General features: G+C 38.7%; 1 protein-coding gene across 3 annotated transcripts in view; it reads right to left on the reverse strand.

Moving 5' to 3' along the window:
- The window catches only part of GRID2 (glutamate ionotropic receptor delta type subunit 2), a 1,644,075-nt gene that overhangs the window by 284,324 nt on the left and 1,340,950 nt on the right, over positions 1–18,801 (reverse strand). For all 3 annotated transcript variants that reach the window (XM_027544060.1, XM_027544061.1, XM_027544059.1), the window contains exon 13: positions 6,870–7,065. In XM_027544060.1, coding sequence (XP_027399861.1) covers positions 6,870–7,065 — 196 coding nt within the window. The remainder of the gene's footprint in view (positions 1–6,869; positions 7,066–18,801) is intronic.

Here is an 18,801-nt window from a genome sequence, read left to right on the forward strand (position 1 = left end):
TTCGGATAAGGCAATGGCACCCCACTCCAGTACTCTTGCCTGGAAAATCCTGTGGACGGAGGAGCTTGGAAGGCTGCAGTCCATGGGGTCACTAGGAGTCGGACATGACTGAGCAACTTCACTTTCACTTTTCACTGACATGAATTGGAGAAGGAAATGGCAACCCATTCCAGTGTTCTTGCCTAGAGAATCCTGGGGACGGGGGAGCCTGGTGGGCTGCCGTCTCTGGGGTCGCACAGACTCGGACACGACTGAAGCGACTTAGCAGCAGCAGCAGCAGCAGTCTAATGGTTCCTCCCATTCTCCAGAACAACCATCCCTACTTTTTCTTTCTTTAAATCTCCAGAATCTCTATCCTGCTTTGGTGATGACCCTGGTCCCTGTTTTTTTTTTTTTTTTTTGAGTAAATATAAGCAGTCAAAAACGAACTTTCATGTGCTCCCATCACCACATCTTCCAACCTATCTGAAGGTATCCCTGTATGCTCTAGCCTCCCTCCTCTTACTGTGGCTGAATTGTGCTCCTAAATCCGACTCTCCACTTGTACACTGGATCCTGGCAGTTCTCCTGTCTCTCTCCTGCATCATGAGTATTGCCTTCTTTATTATGAGTGAGTGAGTGAAGTTGCTCAGTCGTGTCCGACTCTTTGCGACCCCATGGACTGTAGCCCACCAGGCTTCTCCGTCCATGGGATTTTCCAGGCAAGAGTACTGGAGTGGGTTGCCATTTTCTTCTCCAGGGGATCTTCCCGACCCAGAGATTGAACCTGGGTCTCCTGCATTGCAGGCAGACGCTTTACCCTCTGAGCCATCAGGGAAGCCCTTTATTATATTGTCCCATAAATATACAGAGACTGTATATCTTCTCTCATAAAAAAAAATTTCCTGAACTTCACATCTCACTCCAGGAATCCGTCCTATTATTCACTATTTCCTTCTAGGAAAGCACTTTTAAAAAGTGCCTATTCTCATAACCACCACTGTCTCTCTTCTTTTTTTTTTCTCTCCAATTGAATTGTATGTAATTCCTGCTCCTTTCACTCTACCATATCTGTTCCTGTCAAGGCTACCAGTGACTACTGGTAACCAAATAAATCATTAATTCTTAGTCTTCGTCATATTTGATCCATGAGCATCATTTGACAGTCGTTCATTTGAGCTTCCATGAGACACTTTTTTCATTTGGCTTCTAAACAACCGCTCTTGGTTTTTCTCCTGCCTCACTAGCTGATCATTCCCTGACTCTGCTATACCCTTTTATTATAAAAAGGTGCAAACTTCCACTTATAAAATAAGCAAGTCATGGGGATGTAATATACAGCATGGTGACCATAGTTAATAATATTGCACTGCATTTCTGGAGCTATGCTGGCCTCCATCACAATCTTAGAACATCCAGGCATACTCCCACCTCAGGGCCTTTGCACTGGCTGACCCTGTGCCTGGAAAAACTTTATCCACATGTATATTTCTCTTCTACCTCCACCCCTCACTTACTTTATGTATTAATACTTATTCCAGTGTCTGTTATTACTCCTGAAATACAACATATTTTAGTTATCTGGTTTATTGTTTGCCTTCTCCTCTAGAATGTATACTTCATGAAGGTATTTTTTTTTTTCATTTATGTTCATTTCAATGACCCAAACACTGACTGATTCATAGAATATGCTCAATAAATAACTATTGGATGAATTCATTAAAAAAAAAAAACTCAGTTATATTTTTCAAATCACATTTTTTCCTGCTTATGCAAAAAGTCCTAAGAAGAGGAAGGCAGAAACACATTTGTTCGAGTTTAATTAGGCTAGTGTGGTACAGGTGAACGCCTCTGAAGAACAGCAGATTAGAACTTGTTTACCTAACCCTCATTTTTACAGGTATCTTTGGTATAAGCAGACCAAAGCTGTTAGAAGGGATCAGAATTTGCCTTCAAGTAAGAAAAACAACGAGACTAGAGGTACAGTTAGGAACAAGCACAACCTACGGCATTAATGGGATCCATTTAAAATTGCAATTAGACTGGGAGGATTGTTCTCACAGTGATGCAGGCTTTTCTGGTAGGGAGTTACTATATATATGAATTCCTGTCAAATATACTACAGAGGAAGTTTGGCCTTTTGTGGAATATTGACTTGTAAGACCTTGGGGGTCTTTTCTGCCTGTACAAATTAGAAATCAATGGCAGAGAACAGGGAGTTTCTGTGTGAGATGTGCAAGACTGGTTACTCCAGGAAGAATCCACCAGAAACATTTCATGTGTTACAGTTCTCAAACTTATGACCTCCCAGCGAGCTATAGCAGGTGAAGAGGTTATCGTTTGTTGGTTGGTTGATTTTGTGTTTTAATAAAAGCTGGCCAAGACCTTGAAAACTGAACCAAAATACATTTTACTATAACTACTTAGCCTCTGTCTAATCAGTTTTCAGCTGTCTCTGATACTGGTTGAAAGAAATGTAGACAATAAGCAAATTTCACTTTGATATTTCCAATTATAAATTAATAACATTTTTCACTACTCCTCTACTAAATCGGAAAACTGAATATATGGGGTGTAATAAATACTTGGGGACTTGATTGGCAGTTTTAAACTTGTAAGCGTCTTTATCAGCAGACTATCAGGGAATAGAAATAGAAATTTTTCTCTACCTCTTTTATTGCATTACCTTTTTTCATTATGCCATAATTTTAGGTTAACCTTGCTGCTGCTGCTGCTGCTAAGTTGCTTCAGTCGTGTCCAACTCTGTGCGACCCCATAGACGGCAGCCCACCAGGCTCCCCCGTCCCCGGAATTCTCCAGGCAAGAACACTGGAGTGGGTTGCCATTTCCTTCTCCAATGCATGAAAGTGAAAGTGAAGTCGCTTAGTCGTGTCCGACTCTAGCGACCCCATGGACTGCAGCCCACCAGGCTCCTCCGTCCATGGGATTGTCCAGGCAAGAGTACTGGAGTGGGGTGCCATTGCCTTCTCCGTAGGTTAACCTTAGGAAATACCAAATAATAATGCTTTGTAATAAGAAATCACTCACATATACATTCTTTCATGTAAACTTTAGAATCATCTTAAGAGTTTATTATTCTAATCATGCTATCTATTGATGCTTCTACATATATATATATATATATATATATATATATAATAATGATCAAAACCATAAGAGGCAGAAGTTCTTAATATCATGATAACAATTCTGAGTCCCAGAAATGTTAAGTAGCTAGTCACATTTACACATTTTACTTAAAAAAATGAACTGGATTCAAACCTATTTGTATGCCTGCTTTTAATTTGTATTCAGGCTTTTAATCCTCACACTGTGATAATTTTAAAGATGAGAAGAGTAGATCTTAGAGAAACCAAGTAATTTGCCCAAAGTATAGAGCTGAGAACTGGAAGAAACAAGAATGAAAACCAGAGAGCTTTTTTCTAAGACCAGAGTTCTTTCCACTCTTCATACAAAAAAAAAAAAAAAAAAATTATTACATTTAACAACAGTATAAAAAACACAAGCCCAAGTTGAAAAGCAATGGAAGGTTATGTATTAAAAGAAAAATAAATATGAAAGCCTAAAAATAATTAACTAAATTTCATAGCACATACTACAAAACAGTCAATAGCTGAGTCTAAAACACTTCTATTTCATAGACTCTTGAATAGGAATTTTCTGAGTGTGAATATTTACAGTTTATTTTTACATATACACATAGTTAAACAGCATAAATTTTTTCAAAAATGCAGGAAATTCTATGTACATACTTAAAAAAGAAGAGGTTTTCTTAAAGAACACTGAAGACCTTAGATGATATATAAATATATCCTAAAGCTTCCGTGGTGACTCAGACAATAAAGAATCTGCCTGCAATGCAGGAGACACAGGTTCAATCTCTGGGTTGGGAAGTTCCCTTGGAGAAGGGAATGGCAACCCACTCCAGTATTCTTGCCTGGAAAGTTCCATGGACAGTGGAGCCTGGCAGGCTACAGTCCACGGGGTTGCAAAGAGTCAGACATGACTGAGTGATTAACATAAAGCATCTATGTAGCAACTGATGCTATCTCTAGATTTCTATATTATTTTGGAAATACTGGGATGTCAGAAGTGTAACCAGTTTATAATAATACAAAGAATGACGGGTAATAGTGTGTGTGTATGTTTGTGTGTATGTGTGTGTGTGTGTACATATATATATAAATATATATAATATTCCCATGTTCTTATATATATATATATATATATATATATATAAGAAACAAGGTGTTAATTTAGCTGGCTACCTTAGATAGCTACAAGTTTCTTATAGTCTCACTATTTTTATTCTTACCCAATTCCCACATGGAAGTTATAATGATCTTCTTGACAAATAAAAACCAACCATTACATTCTGTTATTTCAGCAGCATCTTTTTTTTTTTTAAATTCAAATAAAATCCAAGTTCTTAACCACGGGCAAGGTCCTGTATGATCTGTCCCCTGCCTACTAGCCTCATTCTCCACTTTTTCTCATTCAACAGTGTCCACTTCATGTAGATTTTAAAACTGGTTTCTGAATGGATCTTTGGGCCTTAGCCTATGCTAAGCATTGCCTGAACACTTTGTCATCCTCTCTTCCACATGACCATTTCTTGATCAGACAGATTATAGTTAATATCTTATATCCTTAGGAAACTTACCTGATCACCGCTTCTCAAGCAAATTTCTACAGTGGCATCCTATTTGTTTTTCCGATAGCATTTATCATAATTTAAATCATTTTGTTTGATCATGTATTTTAGTTTCCTTTTCAATCGGTCTCATCAGACTATATATTTCATGAATCCAGACATTCCCCTGAGGTCGAGTTTACCTCCAGTTCCCACCTCAGCGCCTGATTCATAGTTGTTAATTATCAAGTACTGGATGAATGAATGAATGGAGTGAATATGTATGTTTGAAAAATATTTTTATTGGGAATTTGTATCTGTGGAGATCAGAAATTGAATTTTCTCTGGAGCATATGGTATAGAAAGAGTTTGGAAAGTATGAAGAGCTTTAGATCTAAAATTGATGAAAATATAAATTTTGAACTTCACTTTATACTCAAGAAAGCAAAATTCTTTCTTAACAATAGACAATATGAAGGAAAAGAACTCTTTCAAAAACTATTGTGAGGCTTAAATTCATCCACATCCAGTGAGCACCTAGTAAATCCTAAAATCTATCCTCCTTTCTCCCCAGTACAACATCTAAGTTCATTCACCCACCAAATCTCACCTGCCTCCCCCATGTCCCCAGTAAGTGGAGGGTACTATGTTGAAATTCTAAGAACCAACAGGCCTCTGGACAAAAAGAAACACATTTTTCATGATCGGTACCTGAGCCATGGGAAACTGGGATTCAATAATGAAGGTGAAGGAGTTAGAAGCCATTACTACCATTTCAAGGACATCATTTCAAGGACACTATTTAAAGACATCATTTATACTCAGAAAGACCTTTATGTCAGCATTAGTAGTTTTTAAATAATAGTATCAGTGTAGTGACTGAAAAAATTATGAGTGTGATACTAGGGAACCATAGCAAGAGCAGTAGTAAAGGACAACATATGAAAGGGTATAGAATAATCCTAGAACCTGTAACAGAATGTGGGCTTCCCGGGTGGTGCTAGTGGTAAAGAATCTGCCGGCCAATGTAGGAGACATAAGAGACGCGGATTTGATCCCTGGGTCGGGAAGATCCCCTGGAAGAGGGCATGGCAACCCACTTCAGTATTCTTGTTGGGAGAATCCCATGAACAGAGGAGCCAGGCAGGCTACAGTCCATAGGGGTGCAAAGAGTTGGACATGACTGATACACCCACATGGCAGAATAATATTAACAGTCAACAAAACATTTTCCAACAAGGTAGTTTTAAGTTTGCCTTCTAAACAAGGAACTCAGACTTGGAGTTCAAATTATCATGCGTGAAAGGTGACAGAAAAAAGTATATACCACCACTGATGCTGTTATTGGATATTTATTCATTCATTTATCCCACAATTACTTATTGAAAGTCAGCCCTTGTGATTTTCACTGGGAAAGCCACTGGGATAATTTTAAGCAAAAATCATTCAGTTCTCTCATGGAGGTTGATGGGGCCTGAGGAAGAAAGAATTACTTCTATGTACATGTTTATAAGCCACAGCCCAGAATAAAAACTAATTTCATGTTTTTCATACAAAGGATGGCTCTCTGTATTTTTTTTTAAATAACTTCTAAATGATGATTTTATAAAAATAAGCTATTAATAAAGATTTTCATTTTTGGAAATAGAAATAGACATTCATAGAAATCATATTTGTGGACAAGATTAACTTTTACTCACAGAGAACTTCTCATAATCATATAAGATAAAGTTTTCATCTAAAAACAAATGTAGTATAGAAAATAACCAGAGTTGTTTGAAAAACTTGGATAACCTGAATGATATTTGTAATGGGATTTGTAAAAGCCTTTTCCAGTCTTCATGTGTATAACTCCCTGACCTTGTTCTGAACAAAATACCAGCTCATATACTCTAGTTTTGAAATTCTGTTGTAAAAGGATCCTTAGCCATACCACAGAAATCTGTGAATTCCCTCTACTGGTGTGGTGAGTCACCTAAAAATCTTCTTAAATCAATAAAAGGCATAATTTAACTGAAAACTCCTTCCTTTTCTTCTCCAGGGGATCTTTCCGACCCAGGGATCAAACCCATATCTCCTGGCAGGTGGACTCTTTACCACTGAGCCACCTGGAAAGCCTTAATTGAAAATTCTATGTCAAAGTTAAACTTACAAAAAGGAAGTATCAACCTCAGTTTAGCAATTCCAATATTAGGGACAGAATGGGAGACTACGACGGCAGAACTGTGGCCAGTACCTTTTGAATGCCTGCTTGGGACTCCAGAACGTTATTCTCTGATCCGTTGCTTCGGTTGATCATCCGCCACATTTGGGAATACATGCTGTCCCTCTCAAAAGGATTCATTCCCTTCATGCGCACATGCTCATACACTGCAGAGTCCAGGACCGTGCCATAAGGGATATCTGTTTGCTTGGAGAGGTCCTGGAGAGACCTTGATTATTGGGAGAGCAGAGAGACACAGGACAGAGTACTGAATACTTTCAAGTGGAAATAAAGGAAGCAAAAAGTAATATACGTAAATACAAATGTCAAATTGCTTTTTTTCTTTTGCTATTTCTTAACATTAAGATACAATATAGAAAGAGAATTGCTGTAACAGTGTGTAGAACCTACATGGATCACAAGAAGACAAAAATCATTACTAAAGGAAAGGCGAAAGTTTCGAGTGATAGAGCAAGGCTATTTTTTTTTCCGCTGCTGTGAGAAAAAAAAATCAAGCAATTGCTATCAAAGCAAAGAAAAATGAAATTATATTGCTATATAATCATATAGTTTTTTAAAATTTCAGTATGTTGCAAGCTTTAAGCTTATGTTCTTTTAGGTGACAAGGCTTCAACATTTTTATAAAATAATTACATTTTGTATAAACAACATGTTTGGGTAGGCGTATACTTAAAAACTAGTATTTGTAACAGTCATTACTTATTGAGTTGCTACTCCATACATGCCATGCAGTTGGCATACACTATCCATACAGCAATGCCTCATGTTCAGAACTATTTCACCTATTTTACAGATAAGAAAACTTAGGTACAGGGAATAAAGGATTAGCTTAGTGTGGCACGGTCATTGAAGGATAAAGACAGAATTCAAATGCAGATCTGACCAACTCCGAAAACCATATTTCTACTGCAAGATGCTGACTTTTATCTCTATATTTATTTATTTTTGTTAGATTTGCTTTAAGTGTGTGTGTGTGTGTGTGTGTGTGTGTGTGTGTGAGAGAGAGAGAGAGAGAGAGAGAAAGAGAGAGAGAGAGAGAGAGCTTTCTATTTGTATTAAAATAAAGTAAATTTCATGCTTCTGCAAAGCTGAATATGTTTTCAGCTTTCTCTTTTACAGAATAATGTTCCAGGCTTTTCAAATCAATCTGTAAGTTACAGACGGTACCTACTTGTCCCAGGTTATTCGTCTCTAAATTGATGGTCAATTTCCTTATATGTGAGTTTCTGATAAGACACTCATACTTTCTAACTTGGAGAACCAATTACCACTTCACTGGAACTCACTGAATTTGTGTAGGCACCCAACTCTAATGACTGACATTTAAGAACAAATATGTGTCTTTGGCATACTGTTTAAAATTAGATGCTGGCATGCTTCAAACTCACTAACCTCTGAGAATGGGAGCAGATGCTTTGAAGCACTATACCATATTTTGAACAAGAACAAATACCCACAGCCCTCCAAAACCACGGGCCATGAATGTCATGTTATGTATACCTCTGACCTTTTGGTTCGTTTCTAGCTGGAGTTTGCTAATGATTTCCTGGGGGTCTTTGCAAGCAACACTAACATTGGGTAAGGGTATTGGGAATACACTTGCAGGTCACCAGTTTCCATCATGTGCAAAATTGTGTTGCAAACAATACATATGGGCCATGTTTGTTAAATATTTGTGCCAGTTTTTAATGATAACTTTCAGCAAAATTTAATCTGCATTTTATTGAGTTTTACATTGTTGATGTGTATAATCTACTCTATGGAAATGAGTGATACCATGGTAATTCCTTTTTGCTCTACACTTCTGCTTCATGAAATGATGAATTTAAAAATTACCATTTTTTTTTTCTTTTTGCAAGCAAAGCTTTATTGGGGCCCCTGCTGCAGCAAGGGGAAACAAGAACAAACAACAGATTCCTTTGCTTGCTCATTCCTTGAAGGAGGTAAAATAAAGAAAGTAAAAATGACTATTTGAAGGGGAGAATTTTCTGGAATATCCTACAATTATTGAGATAATTCTGCCATTTTTAAAAGAAAATGTGACAGTATAGATAAATAATTGAGGAGGAAGCAAGAATATGAGTGTGTTACCCATAGTTAGAGTGCAGCCTAGTACCAGAGTGACAGGGCATCTGCTCCTGGAATGTGCCATAAATTATCTTGGTACTAGTACAGCAATAAGAATTTTGTTTCCAAAGAACAGTTTATTTCTTATTTATTACTGTTTCTAGTAGTAGAAGTAAAACTATATTCAAAACTAACATTCTAACATATTTCCCAATGTTTAGTGATGCTTTAAACTGGTTACACAGGGGGAAGAAATGAAACTTGTCAATATAGATTATGATAGCAGATCTCATTCACTCAATATCTACAAATGCAAGAGCAAGGTTAGGTAGTCATACCCAGCCTGCGCTTTCTAGAACCTGAAGGTGATGTAAGGGCTGGAGAAAGCCACGTTAGGATTCATCAGAAACCCTCCCTGGATATGACTGGCCACTTTCTGCTCAGTAGTTTCTGGCAATCAATCTCGATTATAACTTTCCGAAGGTTTCCACTTGGCAAGATGATAGTGTATTGGTGAAAAAAAATGTGTATGCATATATCTAAATATGGCAGAAAGTAAAGAGGAACTAAAAAGCCTCTTGATGAAAGTGGAGAGTGAAAAAGTTGGCTTAAAGCTCAACATTCAGAAAACGAAGATCATGGCATCCGGTCCCATCACTTCATGGCAAATAGATGGGGAAACAGTGGAAACTGTCAGACTTTATTTTTAGGGGCTCCAAAATCACTGCAGATGGTGATTGCAGCCATGAAATTAAAAGATGCTTACTCCTTGGAAGGAAAGTTATGACCAACCTAGATAGCATTTTCAAAAGCAGAGACATTACTTTGCCAACAAAGGTCCATCTAATCAAGGCTATGGTTTTTCCTGTGGTCATGTATGGATGTGAGAGTTGGACTGTGAAGAAGGCTGAGTGCCGAAGAATTGATGCTTTTGAACTGTGGTGTTGGAGAAGACTCTTGAGAGTCCCTTGGACTGCAAGGAGATCCAACCAGTCCATTCTGAAGGAGATCAGCCCTGGGATTTCTTTGGAAGGAATGATGCTAAAGCTGAAACTCCAGTACTTTGGCCACCTCATGCGTAGAGTTGACTCATTGGAAAATACTCTGATGCTGGGAGGGATTTGGGGCAGGAGGAGAAGGGGACGGCAGAGGATGAGATGGCTGGATGGCATCACTGACTCGATGGATGTGAGTCTGAGTGAACTCCGGGACTTGGTGATGGACAGGGAGGCCTGGCGTGCTGTGATTCATGGGGTCGCAAAGAGTCGGACACGACTGAGCGACTGAACTGAATTGAACTGAAATATGTAACTGCTTTGTTCAAATAGTCATACTAGTAAAATACTGCTAAATAAATTAATGCTCCTTCTTAGCTTTCCATGAAAAGAAAATTGAAATCAACTGCTTGGATCTTTAATTCAATCAAAATTTTGTGCCATGGTATCACCTTGAATATTAGCTTTAAATGTGAATATAGAATTATAACACAGGTTTTTAGCTGGCAAAACTGTTTTATACACACAGAAATTTTAAAGCAACATCTTGATAGGTTTCCTATGTGAGGTTCTTGATGTCACAAAGAGGCAGTTTATTTTCAACATATTTCAAATTTAGAATAGCAGAACATTTTATAACTTAGAACAAAGGCATGTTCCCTCTAGCTTCACTTCTGATATCAAGTTCAGCTTATAAATGTGCTGTGAGATATGCTTGCAATAAAAACTACAGCTTGTCTGATTCAGTATCATTCCATCATAGTACACCAAGATAGCACACGAAAGGTGACAAAAATAAAATGAAGCAAAATGAAGTGAACACAAATAGCTAATTATTACAGAAAAATAAAGCTGTTTTAGGAGCCCAACAGAGAAAGAAAGGACCTATTATAAGTACTAATTTTGTTATTTTCATGCTTATAAGATTTTCTGCTAAGCAATGCTATGGTCTATATTATAAGGTCCTAAACAAATCAAGTGGAGAAGGCAATGGCAACCCACTCCAGTACTCTTGCCTGGAAAATCCCATGGACAGTGGAGCCTGGTAGGCTGTAGTCCATGGGGTCACTAGGAGTCACTTTCATGCATTGGAGAAGGAAATGGCAACCCACTCCAGTGTTCTTGCCTGGAGAATCCCAGGGACGGGGGAGTCTGGTGGGCTGCCATCTATGGGGTCGCACAGAGTCGGACACGGCTGAAGTGACTTAGCAGCAGGAGCAGCAAACAAATCAAGTAGGTTATTTCACAAGTGGTAATCCTCAAAACCATTCTATCTTAAAGTCAACATCTGAGTAGATAGTATTTAGACATGCCAAATCATTGTTTTAAAATGTTACACAATTATAAAATAGTCCACAAGCACCTAATACATAAATTTACCTTGGCAAATATTGATATTTCTTTTCTAACAATTGGCAACGTTTACCCAGGACACAGAAGAAATGGGAAAATCTAGAGTGTTTTAGAGAAGTGTTAGCTGTGAATATACTCATACTGATATATTCTGTCTTTCCACCTAACCACACAAAACATGCACACGCTGTGCTGTGGGTGCTCGGTCGTGTCCCCATGGACTGTGGACCGCGAGACTCCTCCCTCCATGGGATTCTCCAGGCAAGAATACTGGAATGGGTTGCCATTTCCTCCTCCAGAGGATCTTTCCAACCCAGGAATCCAGCCCAGGTCTCCTGCATTGCAGGCAGATTCTTTACTGCTGAGCCATCTGGGAAGCCTGAACACACACAAAACTCGGCAAACAATCACTCTGAGAATCCGTGAGCTGTGAGCCCTCCTCTCCCAACCCACACCCCAACTCATACACACAGTAAAAATGAATGTCCATAGCTATATGTATAAAAGAAAGCCAATGTTTTCCCAGTCTAATCAGCCTTATTTTCTCAACATCTTACATCTTACTGAAATTCTTCTTTTATTTATTATACCTGTGTTCTATACTAAACAGTACTATCTGATAGATAAGTGGTATTTAGTTACATGAACATTACAAATATTAAGAAATTGTAATTTAGGGCATGTCTGTGAAATTAAATTTTAAGGTGGATCTAGGCTGATTACAAACTCTTTCCATGAGAAGAAAACTACTTAAAACCCTTCAAGCATTGAAAATTAATTTTGATACATGTGATTGTCTGATATTAGCTATATCTGATAACAATAGCTTTGATATTGGGTAGGTTAGATTTTAAAGTCAAGCAGCTTTCTTATTTGTAAGCCGTGTGATGTTAGGTACCCCTGTTAACTTTACTTTCCTCATCTATAAATGGGGAGAGTAACAGTGTCCTCAAAAAGTGATGATTTTAGGACATGTCACATCAGTATTTGATCAAGCTATCTATTCTTTTCATACAAAGATTATTATTATAATAGTTCTTCACCTTATAATGCACTATTTAATGATTTGTAATGGACTATTTTTTTTTTTTTTTTTTGGTGTGTGTGGCAGGAGGACCCCTTATACTACTAACAAGGAGATTTGTGAATTGGAGTTGAGTTAAAGCCTTATCACCTTTCCAAGTACAAGAATGTATGAACTTAGGATACTAAATGGTCATAATTTTCTTCATAGCAAATTCTTTATGACATTTACATGACTTTATTAGTGTAATTATAATGAATGTGTTGCTGCTTAGATTTTTTTAAGCTGTCAGTTAAAAATCTAATGTCCATCCCCACTGCCGTGAACTTTCACTCATATTTTTACCTATTTTCTTTCAATAGGCAAATAGATCTTATCCATATAAACTTAAAATAACTCTCATAGGCCTTTCTTTTACATCTCCTCTCCCTTTCTCTCTCTCTTTCCTTCTTTCTTCCTCCCTCCCTCTCTTTCTTTCTCTCTCTTTTTTGTTTCACATTTGAGCCTTGTTGTGTAGAATGCTCACCAACAAATGACAAGAGTGAGCTGCCAGCTCTAGTTCTGGGGAATTTTAAGTCTAATCCCATTTTTAATAGAATGGAACACTTGACTCAAGTTATCCCATCAGAAGGATTTTTCTTCAGGGAGAGAAAAATGGAACGTGGTTGATGGGATAGGCGCTGGATGCTGCAGGCAAAGGGGCTGATGGTGGAAGAGAGACAAACAAGCAGGGGTGCATGAAAAGTGCCCTCCAACTCAGTTCAGGCTTTTCCTCCCACACTCTGCCCAGTTTCCTCCTCTGGATGGTAATTTCAGCATCTGCCAAAGGACAAATTTTACTGTAACTCCAAGGGCCCAGTATAGCAACCGCACGGAGCCCACTGGTGCCTACTGAGGTTCACTGGTTGCAGTGGCTGAGCACTGTCGTTGGCAGGGTACAGAGGCAGGTTTTCCAGGCAGGAAAAGTGCTCCAAAATTTAACAACTTAATGAACAACTACACGCCATAATAGAGGGCCAGCAGAGTGAACATTAGCGATGTTGAGACATAAGAAACAGAAAAAAGAGTTGGAAACTAGACTGAGGTGGTCAGAGAAGGCAGGCCTACCATGGTGAGGTAGTGCCAACCTCTGCACTGGGCAACCTCTCAGCTTCTAAAAACACAGGTTTTGAAGATATAAAGATTGAAGTGTCAATCCTTGAGCAAATAAAAATTTTCCAAATTGCAGTTCCTTTCCCTGTTAAATAGGAGAAATAATAATTTTATAATAAAATATCTGGAGGTTTGTAGTAGATTTTGATAGAAGACACTTCCCTTAAAAGGTACTCTTTAAGCGCTCAGTTACTGATCCTTGCAATTATTATTATTATTACTGTTACTTTGTCCTCTATTATGATTTCAAGGATCGCCATGTTTTTATTTTTCCCACCAATAGACTCATTCTCAGCTAAAGCTCTTCCTCACCGGTGGCCTTTCTTTCTAACACCTCACTCTAACTTCTCATCAAGTTTTGTAAATTTTACCTCCTAAATCTTGCAAATCTATCACTACCTTTGCCTTCCCATTGCTAGTACCCTCATCATTTCTACCTTGAAAATTATTTCTAAGCTTTTCCCCTATCTCTACTCCCACCTACCTCTAATCCAACCTTCACAGCCAACAGTGTTCTTTCTGATATGCAAATCCGATCCTACCTCTGCCTTATTTAAATACTTCCTGTATAACCCACTGCCCTTAGAAAATGGTTCAAACTCCATAGCATTCAAGATCCTTCAAAAATTTGCCCTAAAAATTTTTTTCCCCATTTTCAGAAATAACCTTTTGCCTCATTCATATTCACATTACAGGGCAAACAGACTATTTCATCATTCCTTGCTTGGTAGGTGTTCTCCCAGCATGTTTGCTTATCTTCTTGGTGAATTTCTTCCTTTCAAGATCAAATTCTGATGTCTTTTCTGTGCTCTTCTAATACTTAAAATATATGTTCACATCTTAGCATTGTGTTTTGAAATTTTACTTCTTTGTTTACCTCATTAGAATACATGTTACTGATTCTCATGAGATTTTTTTTAAATGTTATTTATTTGTTTTTTATTTATCTTGAAACTCAGAACCTAGCCAGGGTCTGGAAAACAGCAGTTAATGAGGTTCATTTGTTTTGGCTGCACTTCTTTACTAGGAAAATGCTTTCATCTTGGAAAGCCAGCATTCCCATTAAACCAGTGTTGCATAAAAATGGAATTTTTACTATATATTACTAGCCATTTTGTGGGTGATTAATAGTGGCCAGAAGTATTGTGTAGTTAAAAAAAAGAAACTTTTTTTAGAAAACAAAACTTTATAAAAAGAGAACTTTAGAAAGCCTTTCTGTATTACAATCAGCTGCAAAAGCTTTATTGGACCACCAGTGAGTTGTGTGACAAGATGTTTTGCCATAAATGAATTCAGAGGCAAGACAAATAAAAAGAAAATTTAAACAAATAGTACTGAAACAAAATCTCGGAAAAAGCTCAGGTATAGTCCGAGATTCTGGTAGACACGGGGTCCAGTACAAGCTGGGATGTCTATTCCTGAGACAGATACTTATTTAAGCAGTGTGGAAACAGATCTGACAATTTAGTGGTAGATGTGATGAATTATTTCTGATTAAAATATCAGAAAGAAACTGAAATGATGAAGAAAATTGCTCAACTAACTCTGCTAAAGGAAATACTTAAAAAAATATATACATATATAAAAGAATCTATGGTTTTAGGAGCTGCTGCTGCTGCTGCTAAGTCGCTTCAGTCGTGTCCAACTCTGTGCGACCCCATAGGCGGCAGCCCACCAGGCTCTGCTGTCCCTGGGATTCTCCAGGCAAGAATACTGGAGTGGGTTGCCATTTCCTTCTCCAATGCATGAAAGAGAAATGTGAAAGTGAAGTCGCTCAGTCGTGTCTGACTCTTCGCACCCCCATGGACTGCAGCCTACCAGGCTCCTCTGTCCATAGATTTTCCAGGCAAGAGTACTGGAGTGGGGTGCCATTGCAGAGATACAAACCAGAACAAAGAACAGTCACCTTTGGAAATGTGTGCTCGTGCTCAGCCACTCAGTCATGTCTGACTCTTTGCGACCCTGTGGATTGCAGCCCTCCAGGCTCCTCTGTCCATGGGATTCTCCAGGCAAGAGTACTGAAGTGGGTTGCCATTTCCTACTCCAGGGTATCTTCCGGACCCAGGGATGGAACCTGCTTCTCTTATGTCTCCTGCATTGGCAGGCAGGTTCTTTACCACTACAACCACCTGGGAAACCCTTTGGTAATACTGGAGTTTTATTTTTTCTTTCTTTCAAAGGTTAAGTATTTACATAAAGAGGAAGTAGTCTCAAGAAGAGGAATGCTCTACTTATAGGAGAGCAGAAAAGCAGAAAAAGGCTTTCCAGTGTCCTATCTGCCAGTGTAGCCAGTTGTCACTTGAGAAACCACATTCTGTATCTTAGTAGCTCCTTCTCAGTGAATTTCTCCCAACTCCTCAGATACAAGTTTGGAAAGGAAGTCTGATGAAACATAAGGGTATCAAGGGTAAATGGTGAGGTAAGCAGGACTCTAACACTCCCTGATGTCAGAAAATTTGGTTTGCAGATGGCTCAATCCATATGCTATGCTATGCTATGCTATGTCGCTTCAGTCGTGTCCGACTCTGTGCGACCCCAGAGACGGCAGGCCACCAGGCCCCACCATCCCTGGGATTCTCCAGGCAAGAACACTGGAGTGGGTTGCCATTTCCTTCTCCAATGCATGGAAGTGAAAAGTGAAAGTGAAGTTGCTCAGTCGTGTCCGACTCTTTGCGACCCCATGGACTGCAGCCCACCAGGCTCCTCCGTCCATGGGATTTTCCAGGCAAGAGTACTGGAGTGGGTGGGGTGCCAATCCATATTGATGAGCTATTTTAAGTGAATGAAGGCAACTGCTATTTAATGAAAGCAAGCTCAGGAAAGAGTTGAATGTTCTTTAGCCCAGTGATGCTACTGCTGCTGCTAAGTCACTTCAGTCGTGTTTGACTCTGTGCGACCCCATAGATGGCAGCCCACCAGGCTCCCCTGTCCCTGGGATTCTCCAGGCAAGAACACTGTGGGTTGCTATTTCCTTCTCCAATGCATGAAAGTGAAAAGGGAAAGTGAAGTCGCTCAGTCGTGTCCAATTCTTAGCGACCCCATGGACTGCAGCCTACCAGGCTCCTCCATCCATGGGATTTTCCAGGCAAGAGTACTGGAGTGGGTCGCCATTGCCTTCTCCATCAATGATGCTAGGTTTCTTATTTTAAAAGATTAAGGTTAAAGTCATAGTAGTGGCAGAAATACAATTCTCTCATAGAAGGTAAGACTATATAGCCTAAGAAAGTATAATTTATGGGACCAGTTAATTTAGGAGGAACCCAGCCATGGTTGTCTCTAGTGGAGAGAATGTGTTTGTGCCTTTCTTCCTCTCATGGTGCCAACACTTCTCCCTTCTCAAGACAGAAGCAGAAGACTAAAGTCTGAGGCCAACAAGTTTGAAGGATCCCTGCAGGGTGGACTCAGGGGATGTCCCCTGGATGGAGAGGGTGCTTTATAAGAGGAGCCCTAACAGGACCAAAATGGACTGAGGATGTAGAGAGGAGGGTCAGCAGATGAGAATGGCTCCCTGTGGTGGATGCTCAAATAAGGCTGGGGTGGTGCTTCCTTCCCCAGCCCCTCTGTTCTGGCCTCTTCCCCACTCCTGTCCTATACCCTTCACATGCCCACACACCCAGCTTTCTGTGGTACAGCAGAGCATATGACATAAAAGACAGCTTCAGATTTTTGTGCTCTGAACTTCTTTAGAATACTTATTTGATCTTTATTTTTAAAAAAAAACTATTTAAACATCCATCAGAATTCCAAATGTCCTTGGTCTAGAAAAAGTAGAGGTAGTCACGTGGAGCACACTGCTCCCTTCCAAACACTGTCCCTCCAAGGTGGATTACTAGGCATGGAGGGCTATATCCCAGGAGATGCCTTTCAAGTCTTTCCTGAGAGATTTAGGAATGTTTCCCTCCAAGAGCAGTCAGGAGCACCCCATCTGCCACATGGTATACACAGGATGGTCATAGGTAATACTAGAAATTCAGGTAACATAGATGCAGTTGAGGTAGAGGGATGTCACTGACTAGGTATGGAACATCTTCCTGCACTAGAGAGATGCATTTTCCTGTACACTTTTGAGGTTGATTTGGACTTGGATACGATAGGTCATTTTAGAGAACCCAGAGGGAGGAGGAAACACTCTGTCCTTCTGGCTGCTGTTAAGCAATAATTAATGATGATGATGGTGAAACTCTCTCCAAAATGACAATGCTATATAAATGTGAAAAGACAGTCATCTGAAAATCTGATTGTCTTGCCTAACTTGTTGTCCCATATTATAAGCTAGGAACTAATTTTGTCATGTCATGAATCTTGATATGTGGCAGACATTATATTTTTCCACATGTTGACAGAATGATCGTTTATGACTCTGTTCTCTATTTTAAATGGCCTATTAGTTAAAGTAGTCTTTTATTATACACACACACATCTATGCATATATACACACTAATTAAGCAAAACTCTGTTGCAAAAGGCTCAATATCCTGTGAATTCAATTACTCTGCAATTTTCCTGTGTACTTTCTTATACATTATTGAAAAAGATGCAATATTTGTTTACACAGGACAATATGAACAAATATGGAATTATCCTAAATTTGTACAGTCAGCATTTCATTATATTTGCTACTGATGGTCAGCTAATTATAAAATTCATTAGGACAATATCCTTAAATAAACCAATACACTTCAGTATTAGAACAGTAGATTTTTATGTTCCTCTATCATTGAGAATACAGGAAGGACTTGACTAATTCCCAAGAATTTCCCTGAGGATCAACAAATTTCTAAATGATGTTAAGAAAGAATCCTTATAAAATCGTAACATCAGAGAGTTGAGAGAATTCCTGGAGGTATCACATAATTCGATTACGTTCTTTAAGGCACATAAGCCAGTCTCCAAAACTGACTTTATTTTTCTTCCTAAGGCATTTTTATGACTTCGAAAATTTAACACCAGGCAGTCCTTACTCATGCCTAACCTAAATCCCTCCTATTCAAATAAACCTCTCATTTTGTTCTCAGTCCCATGGGCAATAGTTACTCATCATCTCTAGGACGCCTCTATTTCTTTCTTTAATAAAACACTGCCTTTTCATTTTCACCCCCAGCCTTCTCCTTGCTGAATTAAATACTAAATTCCTTTTGTTTTATTCCCAGGATCTACTACTCCCCCTTGCTTTTTTTTTTTTTTGCTTTGTAATTAACTGAGCCATCTTTTTCTTCTCTATTGCAATTTTTGCATAATCTATGGATCTTATAAATAGATTATGGTAGTTTAAAAGTCCTGAACAACTTTAACACTGCTAGGTGACCTTGGTCATTTTCCTTATAAACATCAACGCTACATTTCAAATTTATAA

The sequence above is a fragment of the Bos indicus x Bos taurus genome, chromosome 6, assembly GCF_003369695.1.
Source record: "Bos indicus x Bos taurus breed Angus x Brahman F1 hybrid chromosome 6, Bos_hybrid_MaternalHap_v2.0, whole genome shotgun sequence".
In the NCBI taxonomy this organism is placed as follows: Eukaryota; Metazoa; Chordata; class Mammalia; order Artiodactyla; family Bovidae; genus Bos; species Bos indicus x Bos taurus.